The sequence below is a fragment of the Motacilla alba genome, chromosome 12, assembly GCF_015832195.1.
Source record: "Motacilla alba alba isolate MOTALB_02 chromosome 12, Motacilla_alba_V1.0_pri, whole genome shotgun sequence".
Lineage (NCBI taxonomy): Eukaryota > Metazoa > Chordata > Aves > Passeriformes > Motacillidae > Motacilla > Motacilla alba.
The window spans coordinates 1,609,106-1,624,972 of NC_052027.1; the positions used below are offsets into that span (position 1 = coordinate 1,609,106).

The 15,867-nt window shown below is 48.3% G+C and overlaps 1 protein-coding gene across 1 annotated transcript; it reads right to left on the reverse strand.

The window, feature by feature from the left end:
- Nucleotides 1-15: 15 nt before the first annotated feature.
- Nucleotides 16-3,194, reverse strand: LOC119706076 (histone-lysine N-methyltransferase SETMAR). Its single transcript, XM_038149243.1, has 2 exons — nt 2,901-3,194; nt 16-1,234 (listed from the first exon to the last, which is right to left on the reverse strand). The coding sequence occupies exons 1-2, from the start codon at nt 3,015-3,017 to the stop codon at nt 446-448; spliced, it is 906 nt and encodes a 301-aa protein (XP_038005171.1). The 5' UTR covers nt 3,018-3,194; the 3' UTR covers nt 16-445.
- Nucleotides 3,195-15,867: the final 12,673 nt, after the last annotated feature.

Sequence of the window (15,867 nt, forward strand, 5' to 3'; positions counted from 1 at the left end):
AAAAAATACAGCAAGTAATTAAAAACCAATAATTTAATGGATTTTAAGAACCTAATGCCTTTCTTGTAAGAGTCCTGGTTCATGGTGTTATTTTCTTGTGCCACTGTCAGTGACTCTCCTTGCTCTTATCACATCCTGTCCATGTACAAGTGCCAAATTCTTTCTGAAGGGTACAGACAGAGAGCTGCTTTAACATACAGCAAGCTGTCAGAGGAAAAGCAGACAAAAACACCAGGCCTGGCTTAGTCACTGCTTTTGGAACATGTCAAAGCTCCAGTGATCCCTTGTACTATCCACCTTGAAAAGGTTTTTCTATAAAGTTAGTCCTCGAAACCATGTCTCTGTGCTGCTCCTCAGACCCCATGGCCTTCCTTGTTGGAACAGAATGAGTTTGATTTCACTGCTGGAGAAAACAGTATTTTTAGGTGTGTTGAAGGCTGAAAGGCTATGGAGAACTGGCCGGTGTGGAAAAGAGGGAGCTGTCCCAAGGTAAGAAGGAAGCACACGAGCGGGAACCACAGTAGCAAGGTTTCCTCAGGCTGTTCTCCTCCTCCAGAGGATTGTGTTCTCTGCCGGCTCCTGGTGCATTATGGAACCTTCCAGAGTAATCGTACGTAAGTTCCTCTCCGGCAGAAATATCAGCGGCTGCAAAAAGCGCCAGTTTGGGCACCATGGAGTCAACTCTGACCGGCACCATGAAGAGGTTGGGCTCGCAGGAGTGGTTCAGGAACCTGCCCACGTTGCCGACGCGCGTGGGATCCACGAAGGTCTCCATGACCCGCCCGTCGTGCAGGTGCTCCCTCACCGCTATGATGTAGTTGGGCTCCTGCGGGCTCTGGGCCCGGACTCTCCTCTGGGCCTCGGCCAAGCCCAGCACCTCCCCGGCGTACTCGCAGACGAAGCTGCCGCGGGGCACGGGCTGCAGCGCGCGCACGCCCCAGCCCTTGCGCGGCGTGCGGAACACCTGCAGCCGCAGCCGCAGCCCCCGCTGCACCAGCCTGTTGCGGCAGCCCTCCCCGCAGAGGCACAGGCTGTTGCACTCGAACACGGGCCTGGAGAAGGGCAGCTGCTCCCGCTCGGCCAGCCAGAGCCCCGGGCTGCTGTAGTTGTGCCCGCGGCTCAGGCAGGGGCACTCGGGAGGCGCGCAGGAGCTGCGGCAGCAGGAGCAGCCCGGGAAGGTGACCTCGGTGGGGTCGAGCTCTCCGTCTGCTCCGGCCACGCTCTCGGGGCTGTACTGCAGAGAGAACAGCAGTCAGAGCCTTGCCGCCAGCGCCGCTTCAAACCAGAGCGGTGGACAAGCTGTGTCTGTAAACGGCTGATTCCAGAATGCCACCACGCCATTTGTATGAAAATCCTTTGCCAGGATTCTCTTCTCCTGAGGAGCCTCAGGACAGAAATGTAACCAAGAACTCTCTGCTGCTGTGGGATGCAGCAGGTGCTGCCTTGGCTGGTCCATGGGAGGTGTTTCTAATTAATGACCAATCAAGGATGCAGCTGCTCAGGCTCTGCTCAGTCACAGCCTTTGTTATTCATTCCTTTCTATTCCTGCCCAGCCTTCTGATGAATCCTCTCTCTCTGTTCTTTTAGTACAGTTTAATATAGCATTTTAATATAATATATATCATCATGTAATAAATCAGCCTTCTGAAACACGGAGTCAACATTCTCATCTCTTCCCTCATCCTGGCTGCCCTGCAAAGACCACACCAGAACAAAAATCATGAACGCTCTGCATTTCTCTAAACTTCCAACTCAAACTTGCCTGAAATGTTTAAAAGAATACAAATCAGATATTCCATATGGACCAAAAACCAATTGATAGTCTCATTAGTGCCTGGATTTCTCAAAATATCCCCCTGGCCACAGAAAATGCTTAGCAGATAAAAACCAGCTCATTAGACCCTACTGTGTACCATTTTCATTTATAGTGATACTAAAGATATTTATTTATGGATTATTTATTTGCGGAATTATCAAGGTATTGTAAAAGCAATTCTCCCCACGCTTCAAAATGCTCAATAAGTTACTTCTAAGGTTAATCTGTAGCTCTTTAAGCCACAGAATTTCAAATACACAATTATGTTGAAAATGAAGATACTTTCAATTTATCTTTCCAACTCGTTGTGCTCACACTTCCTCCCAATTCCGGTAGAAAATCAGGTTCTCAAAATTACACTGATGCCCCCAGCAGGTGAACAGCTATAGAGCCACGGAGTGTTGCAAAACAAAACCTGGGAGAAACGGCTGCATTTGGAAACCAAGGTCCAAGGACAGCAGGGGGGTATGTCCACTCCCTCCCCGGCACTCAGCTTTATTCAGAAGCCTGGAGGATGTGCTATCGCTGAATACTGCACTGCACAGCAGCTCGCACCTGGCGGTTCTGCGTGTTGTGAAAGATGACGGTACATTTGCAAATTTCTTTTTTAAAAATAAGCATCAGCTTCTCAGTCCCTCGGTTTTACTCAAAACCAACTTGAATGTTCCTCAGCCACCGTTTCGGTAAAATACGAGCACACCGCGCAGTTCAGGGAGATCTGGCTCTACAGCGATCACAGCTTCATCTCCCGTCAAGGCTCATCAGAAGCTTCTCCAATCTGGTTTATATAGACTCTAACACCACTGAAGCAAATTCCTAGGCATCCTGGAGTGACGGGACAAGCAGGAACAGATACAGACTAACAGACAGGAGATTTAGATGAGCTATTAGGGATAAATCCTTCCCTGTGCGGAAGGGGAGGCCCCGGCACAGGCTGCCCAGAGAAGCAGCGGCTGCCGCACCGCTGGCGGTGTCCCAGGCCCGGCCGGAGGGGCCTGCAGAGGTGGGTGTCCCTGCAGAGGTGGGTGTCCCTGCAGAGGAATGCGTCCCTGCCCCGCTCTCCTCCCCGCTGTCCCCCCGGTACCTGGAAGGCCGGCGGGGCCTCCCCGGGCGGCCACAGCGCCACGGCCACGGCCTCGCTGCCGCCGCTCAGCTCCGCCATGCCCGCGCCCCGCCCCCGCCGCCAGAGCCGCGCGCCCATTGGCTGCGCGGGGGCGATGCCGCTCGCTGATTGGGCAAAAACGGTGATTGACAGCGCCGCGAAGGGGCGGTGCTGTGATGCACGGTCTCGCCCTCAGCGGGGCGGGCGCTGTGAGGGAGCGACCGGTCCCGCCTTGGTCCCGTTCCGCACCCGCCCGGTCCCGCTCCTGTCCCGCCTTGGTCCTGCCTTTGTCCCGTTCCACACCGGCCCGGTACCGCTCCGGTCCCGCCTTGGTCCCGTTCCACACCGGCCCGGTCCCGCTTTGGTCCCGTTCCACACCGGCCCGGTCCCGCTTGGTCCCGTTCCACACCGGCCCGGTCCGGCCCGGGGATGCAGCCGCCCTCGGCAGGGTACGGGGAAGTGCCGCGGCACCAGCTCCGCTCCTTCCCTCGCTCCCCGAGGCTGCGCCTCCAAGTCGCGCTGCGCTTCGTGCGATGTCGTGAAGTGCTCGCATCAATGGTCAACATTAATCGCAAACCTCCTCACGTGGCTGTTAATGTTTGCTTATTTTGAAGGTGTTCTGGTTTGATTTATTTGATTTTTTTTTGAATTTTTTTTAACAAGTAAACGTGTCTGATGAGCAGATGGGAGCCCGAGCCCCCGTACAGGAGAGGCAGTGCCCCATGCTCTTGTCCTGGCGATGGGAACATCGTCAAAAATAGGTCTGAAACTATTGTAAAATAGTTAACAATTGTTGAGCGTGGACTGTTAAAAAGTTCAGTTGTTATATTGTAAAAGGGGTTAAAGGGTAGTTATAAGAAATCCGATACTCAACGTACCATAACGCACCTGAGTAAAGTGCACCCCACAAGGGAAAGAGCCAGCCTGGGCAGAACTGTAAGGGCCAACCAGCCCCTTAAACCTTCATGGAAATGAAGGATCCAGACAGAAACCAATCCAGAGGAATAAAAAACAGGATAAGAGGGACATCCGACCCAGTGAATGTGTGCTGCTCCACCGGGAACGTCGCTGCTCAAGGAAGGAAGCAGATCCAGCGTTGGCACTGCAGCATCCTCGATGGTTGGGAATGCTCCTGCTCGGCCTGCAGGCCCCCTAAGCTGTTTGAATGATAATAAATGCTGAAATTGCTGTACTACTGAGGGTGTGTTCCTGTTTTTTACACCTGGGGGCTATGGCTTTTGGCAGGACCTAATCCAGCCACATCAGTGTTCTGCACGATGGGAGACACAAACCTATGGAAACGAGTTGTGCCTTGGGATCACACACCAGTTTGGGTTGGAAGGGACCCTGCATCCCATCCAGTGCCACCCCTGCCATGGCAAGGACACCTTCCATTGTCCCAGGTGGCTCCAAGTCATGTCCAGCCTGGCCTTGGGCACTGCCAGGGGTGGGGCAGGCACAGCTGCTCTGGTTACCCTGTGCCAGGGCCTCCTTTCCTCACAAACAAGAATTTATTCCTAATTTCTCATCTAAACCTGGCTCAGGGAAGTCCTGCCTGTGGAATGTATAACATTCTTCTAAATCATCTCACACAATCTCTTTCTGAGCTGGAAACTCAGAGTTTCCCAACTGTGTCTTGGGAAAACAGAGCCAGGTGTGTTCCCCTGCTGGGGCTTCCAATAGCTTTTGTACTGACCCAGCTCAGGTGTTTTGGGTTTGGGGTTGATGAAGCTGAAGCTGTTAAATCATTTCACCTGAAGCTGTTAAATCATTTCACCTGAAGCTGAGGCTGTTAAATCATTTCACCTGCTTTTTCCCTTTGCATCAGCCATGTGTTTCTAATTGGAACTTAATTAGCACACCCATAAATAAGCCCCCCTCGCAGAGCTGGGCCTCAGAAGTTTTTGGAGTGTGCTCTGTGCTCCTCCAGGTGGCTGTTACTTGGGGCTGCCTTTCCCTGGGATGGTTACTGACCTGGATTTTCTGCTTCCTCTTTCTGCAATATTCAAGAAGTGGAAAGTTGTTGCTTTTGTTTCCTTGGTCCTGTCTGGGAAAAAGGAGCTGAGCAGGAGAGTTGCTGGTGAGTTTGGACAATGAAATCTATGTTTGTGGGGGATAACAGGGGCAGAGAGTTGATATGACGATAATGAAATTGTTGTTTGCTGGTAAATTGAAAGGATTGTCTGTGCTCTGGAGCTGTAAGAGGAGGGGAGGTACAAAAGAAGCCCTTCTGGAGGTCTGTGCTCTCAATGTCTGCCCTATCTAATTTTGGGGGAGATTTTGATCAGTTTGAAGTTGTGCTGTTAGTGCTTTTTTTATTGATCACAATGTACATGGTGGAGAGGTCTAAACACAGCCTGTGCTCCTGGGCTTGTCCACTCTCAGCTGCTCGTGGTGCCTCCAAGCCCTGCCTCCTTGGGGTGGCTGCTCTCACCCAGAGCCCTTCACAGCGTGGGGAAGGAAGATCAGCTTGAGGAGAGATGCTGAGTGATTGGTGATGCTAAAATGTGCTTCAGTTTAGGGCTTTCTGCTATTGCCAAGCTGACCTTTAGATCAAGATGGTAATTTGCTGCTGATCCGTAGTGCCAGATGGAATTCCCTACCAGTTTGAAATTATGGCAGTAACAAGTCATTACTCTGGTGTGGAAGAAAACAGCTTGCTTTATATGTGCAGGGGAGGAGTTTGGGAATCTGCAAAAGGTCATGGAAAATCCACTGTTTTCTTCCTCCTGATCTCCCTCAGAGCTCTGTTGTGGTGAGCTATGACTGGGTTAAAGTGTTGGGAGGTCCAGGGTGGGTGAAAAATGGGTGGAAGCTCATTTTTATTTGTTATGTAAAATTGTTGTGGAAGAACAGCTTAAAATGGAGCTGGGAGAGCAAATTAGAGGTGAACTTTGTGATGCTGGTCTGGGGCACCTGGGAATTTCTTTTGCAGTCTCTGGGATGAGCTGCAAATCCCTTTTGTTACACTATGTGTATTAAGCTGTTGGGTTTTCCCCCTATATAAATAATACATTTTTCTCATGAGTAATTTTTGTGATCCCTCTCTACACTCTTTTGGATTTCTTAATATTCTTCTGAAAATTAGAATTTGGGAGGTTTGCCCTGCTTGAACTGTGAGTTTGTGTCTTCACCTCACTCCACAGCATTTTGGTGGCTGAGGCTCTGTTGTACCAAGGTGGGGAAGCTCAGGGTGTGAACCTGTGGCACACAGCTGCAGTTCAGGGAGATGTGCTCAGAAACCTTGCTACAATCCTGGCCTAGAGGAAACTGGATGTAAAACTTTCCTGCTTTTCTAGTAGGCAAAAGGCTCAGGAATCAAAGATTCCAGATTGGTGTGGTGAAGGTTTATCCCGAGTGATAAACACGGAATTCCCCGTGCTTCTGGTGTCACCATCAGTGCTTCTGGGGAACAGAACCACATTCAGGGAATGTGAGTGCCACAGGGGGGCTCGTTCCTCCAGCCCTGCTGGGGTCGGGGGGGCTCGTTCCTCCAGCCCTGCTGGGGTCGGGGGGCTCGTTCCTCAGCCCTGCTGGGGTCGGGGGGCTCGTTCCTCAGCCCCCTGGGCTCCTGCTGTGTGCTAATGAGCTGCTGAAATGCTCCCCAGGAGATGCAGGCTGCAGGGAGAGCTGTGGCCATGGCGTGTGTAAATCCCAGGAAGGAGAAGCTGAAGATCAGTTTATTTGGTTTATTTAAGCGTGCCCGAGCTGCGCAGAGAGGGCTGACCTTGGAAAATGCTGTGTTTGAATAATGCAGTTTATCAAAATATCTCCAAGTGCTTTTGCAGAGGGAGATGAACTTTGTTTCCTTTCTTGTACAGATAAGAAAACTGACGCAGGGGCACATGGAAGAAGTTAAGCAGTGCTTGAGCTCTTGGTTATCACAGGGCTCTGCATTTCATCCCTTCCTATGTGCTGCTCTTGCAGCATCGATTGGGTAATAGGAACCATAAATCTCTTTGCCAATACACAGGCACTCAAAGTCTTGACTTGGAGATGAGTGACAAAGTTTTATCACTCAACATTTTGTCACATCCTTGGATGTAAGCAGAACAAGTCAGAGCAATGAGAAAATTCAGCTCTCACCATGCAAAGGGGTTCATCATTAATAGCAATGTATTTTTGTGACAATTAGTCTTGATGTGTTTCAGGTGATTAAATTCACCCCTATGTTGGCCTGGCAGCAGCAGGTGAGCCACATACAAAGACTAGATGGACCCCTCATCTCCTTATTAAAATGTGCTGACGTTTTGCAGGGAATCTTTCCTGATGTTTTTGTTAACAGAGTGCCACAGAACAGCCTTGCAGCTAAACAGCCTTCTGTGTAACTGTATTTTTTCAAAAGAAACTCATTACCAAGTGAGACACAGCACTGCCTGCCAGGCTGGACAAATTCCTTCCCTTTGAAGTGCACATCAAATTCCTCCTGTGCTCCCCATCTGCCTTGTATGAACAAACTCCGTCTGACATCGGTGACCTCTGGCATTTCCCTCTGCCTGAGGGAGATGTATCTGCACACCATTCCAGTTCTTTATGGGCTACACGTGTAATGGGCACTCCCCGGGACTGCAGGCAGTGTTTAAGTGGATGTCCCAGTGGTGCAGCAGGCTCAGCAAGCTTCTGCTGCCAGCCCTGCTTGGTGGTTTGTCTCAATGTGCTGCTGCTTGCCAGGGGGAGACCTGCCTGTTCTGCCAGGGGGAATGGAGCTGAGAGAGGATCCCTGTGCTGTTTGTGGGGTTCCCAGCTGAAGGGAGCAGTGATGAATCTGACTCCATGTTCTCAGAAGGCTAATTGATTATTTTATGGTACTATATTGTATTAAAGAATGCTGTACTGAAGAGAATATAAAGGATATTTACAGAATGATAAAAAGATAATAATGAAAACTTAGGACTCTGGAAGGAGTAATGACACAGCTTGGTCCTGATTGGTCATTAAATTAAAACAATTCACATGAATCCAATGAGACAATCACCTGTGATAAACCATCTGCAAACACATCCCAAAGCAGCAAAACACAGCAGAAGCAAATCAGATAATTATTATTTTAGTTTTTCTGAAGCTTCTCAGCTTCCCAGGAGAAAAATCCTGGGTGAAGGGATAATGTTCAGAGAATGTGAATGCCACATCATCTTAAAGTTTTAAACCCACTTTACCTTTCTCACAACAAAAAAACGAGTGTATTAGTGATTAGCCAACACCAAACCCACCACATCCTTTAGTACATTAACCAAAAAAAAAAATCCCGAAATTAAAAAAAATTCTTAAATTAGCAAACCAAAAGCACTACAGTGTTTTCATCTCAATTGGCCCCAGAGGACTGTATTGATGTTGTCTTCTCAGAGACTCGAGGTGTTCCCTGTTTTCCCAGGTCTCGTCTCTATACCTCATAAACCAGGGTGTAATGAAAATTTCTTATTATTTTTTAAGCTTCCTTTTAAAAGTAAATAATTTAGTTTCCTGCTCTTGGTTTCTCATCGCCAGCGTGGCCTGGTGCCTGGAAGTACTCTGGTTGGAGTGGTTCTTCTTGGTGCCTTGCTGGCAGTTGTGAGAGTTTCATCTTGCTGCTTCAAGTCTCTCAAGAACCACGCCAATGGAAGTCATTGCAAAGGCACGGGGCAGAGGCTGCTGGAAAATGTGAATGCTTTGTGAATAAATAGAAGGTTGAGTGAGGAATAATCACATTTATCTCAAGTGAATGTTGGCTCAGGCTGGAAAAAGTCCTTCTAGTTCTCATCACAGGTGGCATCTGGGTCTGAGCCTTTCCTTTATTAAATGATTTAACAGTAATAAAAATGGGTCAGGGTTTGGGTTTTGTTTTTTTCCCCACAAGCAACATTTGCTGAGTCTATTACACATTTTTCACTCTGATGATTCTGTGCTGTTTGTGCTTTCAAAAAGATTTCACGTTGCATTTTTTTTCCATTTGCATTGTTGAAAAAGATGTGTTCTGAGAATAAAAATGTTGCTCATCTTGTCTTGCTGCTCCATAACTGTACTCTGGCTTGAAATCCATAATTTTTCCTTGTTGGTAGGACAACAGAACATAAAGGTGAAACTAGAATAAGAATATAGATTAATGTTAGCTGTGTGTGCTGTGGTTAAATAAATCACTTAATGATTACAGAATAACAATTCAGTGTGGCCTGCAGTCAGACAGGATGCTTTTAAGGGGGGAGGAGCTGTGTAAAGAATGAATAATGTGTGTTTAATGTAGTATTTCACTGTGATAGTAAATCAATTCCCCTCATCAAATTACCCCAACAAATTTATGGGTGTGTATCCAGGGCAATTAATAAACCATCTTGCAGAGGGCTGAGAGATGTAGTTTTGTGCTGTAACCTTTAAATACAACTTATCTCAAAGGTATGATGCTTAAATGCTAAATGTTCCTTCCCAAAGAAAATTTAGGAAGGGAAAAAAAGAAATAACAAAGTTAGCTTATGAAAGATTTCAGTTTTTTCAAAATGAATAGCTCTGAAGGGTAATTAATTTTGATGTAATCCCTCAATTTTTATCCTAATGTTCTATGCAACACTGTTTTTGTGTGGCTTTAAACTGACAGGGTAGGTTTAGATTAGATATTAGGTAGGCATTTGTGCTGGTGAGGGCCTGGCACAGGTGCCCAGAGCAGCTGGGGCTGCCCTGGATCCTGGCAGTGCCCAGGGCCAGGCTGGACAGGGCTTGGAGCACCTGGGACAGGGGGAGGTGTCCCTGCCTTGGCAGGGCTGGGATGGATGGAACCAGTCTGGGGTTCTGTGGAAACCTCTGAGTGCTGGGAGGGCTCCCAGGGCAGGGCAGGTAACTGGGAGCCAGGGGGAATGGGCTCTCTGTGCCTCCAGCCGTGGGCAGGGATCCTCCAGCACTCACAGCAGCTGCTCCTGAATGTCCAAATCAAACCTAAAACCACCCATGGGAGGCTGCAGGGATGTTTCTGGGCAGCCTCCAGGAGGGAGGTGAACTTTTTATTGACTTTTTAGGAATACATCCCTGGGATGATTCCCTGCTCTGGCTCTGACCTCCAGGAGTGTGTCCTTTGCATCCAGCCCCCATCAGCAAGTGCTGAGTGGGCAGAGATGGAGTGAAGGCTGCTCCTGTTTGGAAAACATCTGGAGCTCTGGTTTTAGTGCTGGGTTTGAAGAGTGTTGCACAGCAGGGTCTTCGGTTCCCCTCCCCGTTACCAGAGTGGAAACAGTGATAGAACTCCTGCAATACGGATCAGCAAATGAATCCTTTGTGCCAGCAGTCTTACTGATGGTTCTGATGTGCTTTTGGTGTGTCCAAGGAGGGGATGAACCCTGGAGGGAGGGCTGAGCTCCTGCTTGGCCAGGCAGCCGTGCTGCTGCTCTTGTGGGCTGCTCAGCTCTGACCACATCACGTGAAACGTGCGCGCAGTGAAAAGCAATCTTGCTTTCAAAGGATTGTTGGTGACCTTTAAATTAGGGCTGGGAGTCTCATCATGAACTGCCAGGGCAGGAGACATGACTTACTCCCCTTTCCCTTGGAACTGAAAGGTTATTTTCACTCAAATTACCACTTTTTACAGAAAGGTCAGATCCATATAGCTGCATCTCGAGGAGCCACTCAGTGACCTTGTTTATCTCCCAGTGTTTGCAACTTCATAATTCTGGGTATTTTTTTACAGCTCTTGCTGTTGTCATCCTTTTCTAACATTGCAGAGAGCCTCGTTTGATGGGCTCAGTGTTGAACTGCTGCAAATTGTTTCTGTTCACTCGGCTGGAATAATGGTAAATGACCCTGGTGCCTGGCTTGGTGCTCTGTAGGAGCTGTTGTTTAACTGCTTCTGGCTGCTGTCTCCCTAAAAACTGCTTGGAGCCTCTGGATTAGGGGTGTTAGCTCTGCTGGGCCTGCTGAGACTTTTCCCCCGAGTGCTGCTGGATTTCACCAGGACTAAATCCTCAAATTGTTTTAGGGGCTGGCTCTTAAACTAGATTTTACAGCTCTGCACTGAATAAAGAATCTCTTTTCCAAAGGCTCGACAAAGGTTTTTAGAAAATAAAGAAACCCAACTCCCTGCTATTTAGGTTATTTGTCACTTTATATACTTGAAAGATCTAAGAATTTTGTTTTAAGCCACATTTTTTGCCCATAAATCTGATGGTCATTTGATACTCGATTTTTAATCAAGTGGGTAAAATCTTGAATTCAGAGTAGTGGTTGTGTGCTGCTTATGTAAGCTGGTTGTAAAAATTAGCTATTCTTTTGAAGAATTTTTTTTTTTTAAAAAGGGAGGGGGAGTGGGCTAGACTGTTCAGTTTCTCAGCTGTTTGTTTTTTAAAGTGTGCCTAACATTAGGTACAGGTCTTGAGAGTCAGCGAAGTGAAGTGGATATTGACTCCTCGGCTGGACTTCGTCTGTTTTTGTTTGGCTTGTGAGAGAAACACGTCTCTGTTCACAGCTGCGATGTTTTGCTCCTGTGAATTTCGTGTACTGTTGGGCTGTTCTCTGAGCATCAGCCGAGAGATGGCGGTGCGATGCTGTGCTGTGAGCAGCTCTGAGAGCCGCATCACCTGAGCCTTCCTCCCGGCCTCTATCAGCCTCTATCAGCCTCTATCAGCCTCTATCAGCCTCTATCAGCCTCTATCAGCCTCTATCAGCCTCTATCAGCCTCTATCAGCTCGTGTCACACAAGCTGGGGGTTGAGAAAATAAGCAAAACGAAAACGATTGTCTCAAATCTGCTGAAAATGCTCTGCGGTGCTCTGTCAGCTGTGGGGATCTTCCCTTCCATCCTGCCTGCAGAGTGCATTTCTTAACGTGTGCTTTGCCTGGGATGGAGTTCATTTTGGGCTCGCTGGCTGGTTCTGTGCTGTGCTTCACTCAGAGAAATCCAGAGGCAGCTCTGAGGCTGGCATGGTTTCCATCCCCTGGCAGTAGTGGTGCAGCACGGATTTCTGCTGCAGGGAGTATTGAAAGGGATAGTTCTTACCCCAAACCAAATCCCCTGATTCCTGCTAGGGGCTGTATGGGCTCGGGCCAGGCTGGCAGGGACAGGTAGTCCCCTCATTTGTCAGTCACAAGGCAGCTGGTGTGAAAGCCCTTCTCCTGTTCTCCTGTTGTGCAGCCCCACATTCCAGGCACAGAGCTGCTAACGCTGGAAAACTTCCTTTAGTCTGCTGAATGCCAGAGTGCTCCTTGGAGAGGGCGGGTGGGAGGTCAGAGGGGTCCAGCTGCGGTTTCCCTGTTCATCTGGGTGTCTGCAGGAGGCTTTGTTCCCTCCCGGGGCAGTGCCTGGCTGGCAGGTGGGTGAAGGCTCTGAGTCTGGCAGGGCTGGTGCCTCCCTGTAGCTCTGAGTGCAGTTTAGCTCCTGCTGCCAGGCTGTGGGCTATAAATGTGGGATGTGAGCGGGGAGAGGAGCCCCTCAGCCATGAGAACAGCCCCCCTGCCCTGAGCCTCCCTCTCCCAGTGTCCTGTGGGATTCACCTGGGCTGTGCCAGGGGCTCTGGACACGGCTGGTGTGCTGCACTGGCACCTGCTGCTCCTGCCTGGAAGGGATTCAGTTCAGGCTGGAAATGTGTTCTTGGAGTGTCCCTTTTCAAATAAGTGTTAGTAGAGAAACCTTTTCACCTGGTGCCATTTGTTGCTAAAATCTGAGGCTGCTCCCATGGCACTGGCACTAGGCTGAGTTCATTCACATGGGCTGTTTATCACAGCACTGTATCAGGACAATTTTGTAGTATTCTGTCTAAATTTTCTGTGCCTTAATACAACCCAATGCTGCTTGGTAATGCCTCCATTACTAAAATAAATATTTCATACTCTTATTCCAATTTTATAGCTTTTTCTGATTTTCATTGAGTGAATGTGAGGTTTCTTACCTGTGCACATCTATTTGTTCATTTACTCTTGAATTTAATTGGTCTGAAAGTTTTAATATACACTTCAGTCATTCTAAAGACCTTCTTCACTCGAGGAAAAGGAAGGAATAATCTGTGTAATAAGTGAACAAAATTTATAACCATTTGAAAACCAAACCAAAACTCATGTGTCCTTCCTGGTGTCTGTTCCAAAGCCAGGCCTGGAATCCTGCTCTCAGTGGGGTTGTGTCTGTTCAGCTCTAGTGCAGATGGCTGGCAGGAGCCCAGACGCTGGTTCTTGGCCAACAGGACATGAAAGTGGGAAGCTAAACTCTGAGCAGGAGTCCAGGGAGGCCTGGCCCTGATCCGTGTCACAGAGGCCAGCACAGCTTCAGTGTGCTGTGCTTTTACTTCAGAGCCACATCGGGAGGCTTTCAGCAAGGAGATGAGTGAAGGACAGCAGAAGAGAGGGCCAGAGGAGGAATGACTCATCAAAGATTCCCCAGCAGGATGTGGCAGAGGATTCGGGTCCTCTGAGTGCATCCTCCTCTCCTTGCCAAAGAGGCAGGGCCAGAGCAGAGCACCCGGAGCTGCTGCTGTGGCTCTCCTCAGCCCTGGCTCGCTCCAGCAGGGCTCTCCTCTGCCTCTGTGCTCCAGCCCAGCTCCAGCAGAGGCACTGGGAGTCCTTCCCCTGCCTGCAGCAGCCTTTTGCTTACACCTGGTGATGTATTTGCTGGGAAATGTCCCCGCAAAGGCAGGAATGATGACTCTGACCTCATGTTTTCAGAAGGCTAATTTATTACTTTATAATATTATATTATAATGAGAAATACTATACTAAAGAATATAGAAAGGACACTTACAGAATGCTGAAAAGCCAATAATGAAAACTTGTGACCCTCTCCAGAGTCCTGACACAGCTTGGCACCAATTGGCCAAAAAGTCCAAACAGCTCAAACCAGAAGTTAATGAAACAATCTCCAAACACATTCCACACATGAGCACAACACAGGAGAAAAAAAAAATGATATAAGAATTGTTTTCCTTTTTCTCTGAGGCTTCTCAACTTCCCAGGAGAAGAACCCTGGGTGAAGGGGTCTTTCAGAGAATGTGAATGCTGCAGCCTGGTTTTACAGAGGAGGGAGCATCACCTTCAGCATTAAACACCTTTGCAATTTCTGTGCTGCTCTGGGGGTGTCAGAGTGAATATTCCCTGAATTCCTGTTCCTTGGGAAGGCTGGGCCACGTGTTGTGGCAGACAGTGTGAGGGTGCTGTGTCTCAGCCCCTGGGGCACAATGGCCAGCCTGTGCTCCCCTCAGTGCACATCCCATGTGCTCAGTGTTGGAGTCCTCCCTGCTGGGATTATCTGCACATCTGCCAGGGTGCCAGGGCCTGAGTGATTTCAGTGCAGGGGGGCAGAGGGAGAGGAGCCTTCTGCTGGGGGTGTCTGGGCAGTGTTTGCTGCCAGGCATGGATTATTCTGCAGTGACTGAGTTTTGTGCATGTGCTGGACAACCCCTGGGGTTGCTCCTGAGTTTAGTTCAGTCCTTCGTAAACCTGTGCTCCTGGAATTCTAATGGGTGAAGTATATTATTGTTACCATCACAAATTTAGTTTGAGTGTTGAGAAACTCTTAAGATTAAGGGGGAAAATGAATTCCTGATGATAAGAAAACTGAATGCAGTTACCAAGGGTTTTTTACCATCTGTCAGCGTTGTGCCTGTGTACATATACACACCCCCAACCTCTCCAGTCATTTTGAAAATCAGTGTTTTATCCCCTTCCATTTATTTTCATGGAGTGCTCTGTTCTGTACCCAGTTAAATCTCATGCTAAAATCTGATTTATTTACATTACATATTGTATATTCATCCATGGCTTTATTTTCCATACATGCTCAGAATATTTTGGGGATTTCTTAGGATCCGTTCTCACTCCAGAACTTTTTACTTCAGGCAGCAGTTAAGGGGTAAAGAAAACAAAAACCCCTTGACCTAGTTATGGAACTAAAGCCTGCAAAACATCCACTGCTGGGGAGTCTCCTTGCTGGAAGTGTGCATTTTGATTCCTGATTGGCTTTGTCTTTCCATCTGTTCATCTCATCTGCAGCTCCTGCTCTGTCTCTCACCGAAGCTGTGATTGCTGGTGTGTTTTATTGTGTGCCAGACTGCTGGGGACTGGCTGCTGACTTCTTTCTACTCTGCTGCTCTGCTTTTGTTCCCCTGGCTCAGATCTGCCGCTCTCAGTTCCTCCTCTTGCTCTGACAGACGCTTTCCTTCCAGGGAAAAGACTCTGACAAGATTCTTATAGAAAGTAACAAAGCCAGAAGATTTTTTTTTTGCATAGGATCTGCTTTTTCCTGTGGCCTTTTATCTGAGTTTGCTCTTGTCTTCTGCCTTCACAATGTCATTTCAAAACTTTGTGTTTCCTGTAGTTCTCGTGCATAATCTTAACGTGATGTAGGATGTTTTCTGTTAGGGTTGAAACCCCTTTTCTCTCCTGGCTGTGATAATGAGCTGAGCAGTGCTTTGAGCTGTTTGTTGGATTTATTCTCCCACCCTTGCCCTCCATCAGGTTTGTTCCCTCCTCTGTGTTGTGGAAGTGTGAGTGCAGAGCAGCCCTGCTGGTTTGTGCTGGGTTTCACTGGGCACCAGCTGGAGGAGAGACCTGGCTTGGGCTGCTTCCACTGAACGTCACAAACCAAGCGAGCGGCTTCGTGACCCTGTGTTCTGAGGGAGGATGCTGCTGAGGGCTGTTCCCAGAGTGACTCCAGGAGCCAAGTACAGGCACAAGCTTGGGATCACAAAATGCTCTTGTGTTGTTTTTCATTCCAGTCACTTGAGAAGGATGTACACATGGTAAAGGACTTGGACTATGTAATTCATGTCCAAGATTCTTTTTTTTTTTTAAAGGAGCTTAGAACGTTCTACTCTGACAATGCTTCCCTCCCTCTTCTCACACTCCCACTTTCCTCTGTTTTCCCAGGGGCTTCTGAAACATAATTAAATTCAGAGTAAATTTTTCTATCTCAATTGGCACACGGTGCTATTGACAATATAAACAAAGCTCACAAATTGCTCAATGCAGGAGAGAGATAACAAGAGGGGGGAATGAGACCTGCCTTGCTCACA

Bases quoted from the DNA above. Each gene is read 5' to 3' on its own strand.
- LOC119706076 (XM_038149243.1), bottom strand. From the start codon at position 3,017: ATGGGCGCGCGGCTCTGGCGGCGGGGGCGGGGCGCGGGCATGGCGGAG. The intron at 1,235-2,900 runs GTACCGGGGGGA...TTCTCTCTGCAG, and splicing joins AGGCCCCGCCGGCCTTCCAG to TACAGCCCCGAGAGCGTGGC.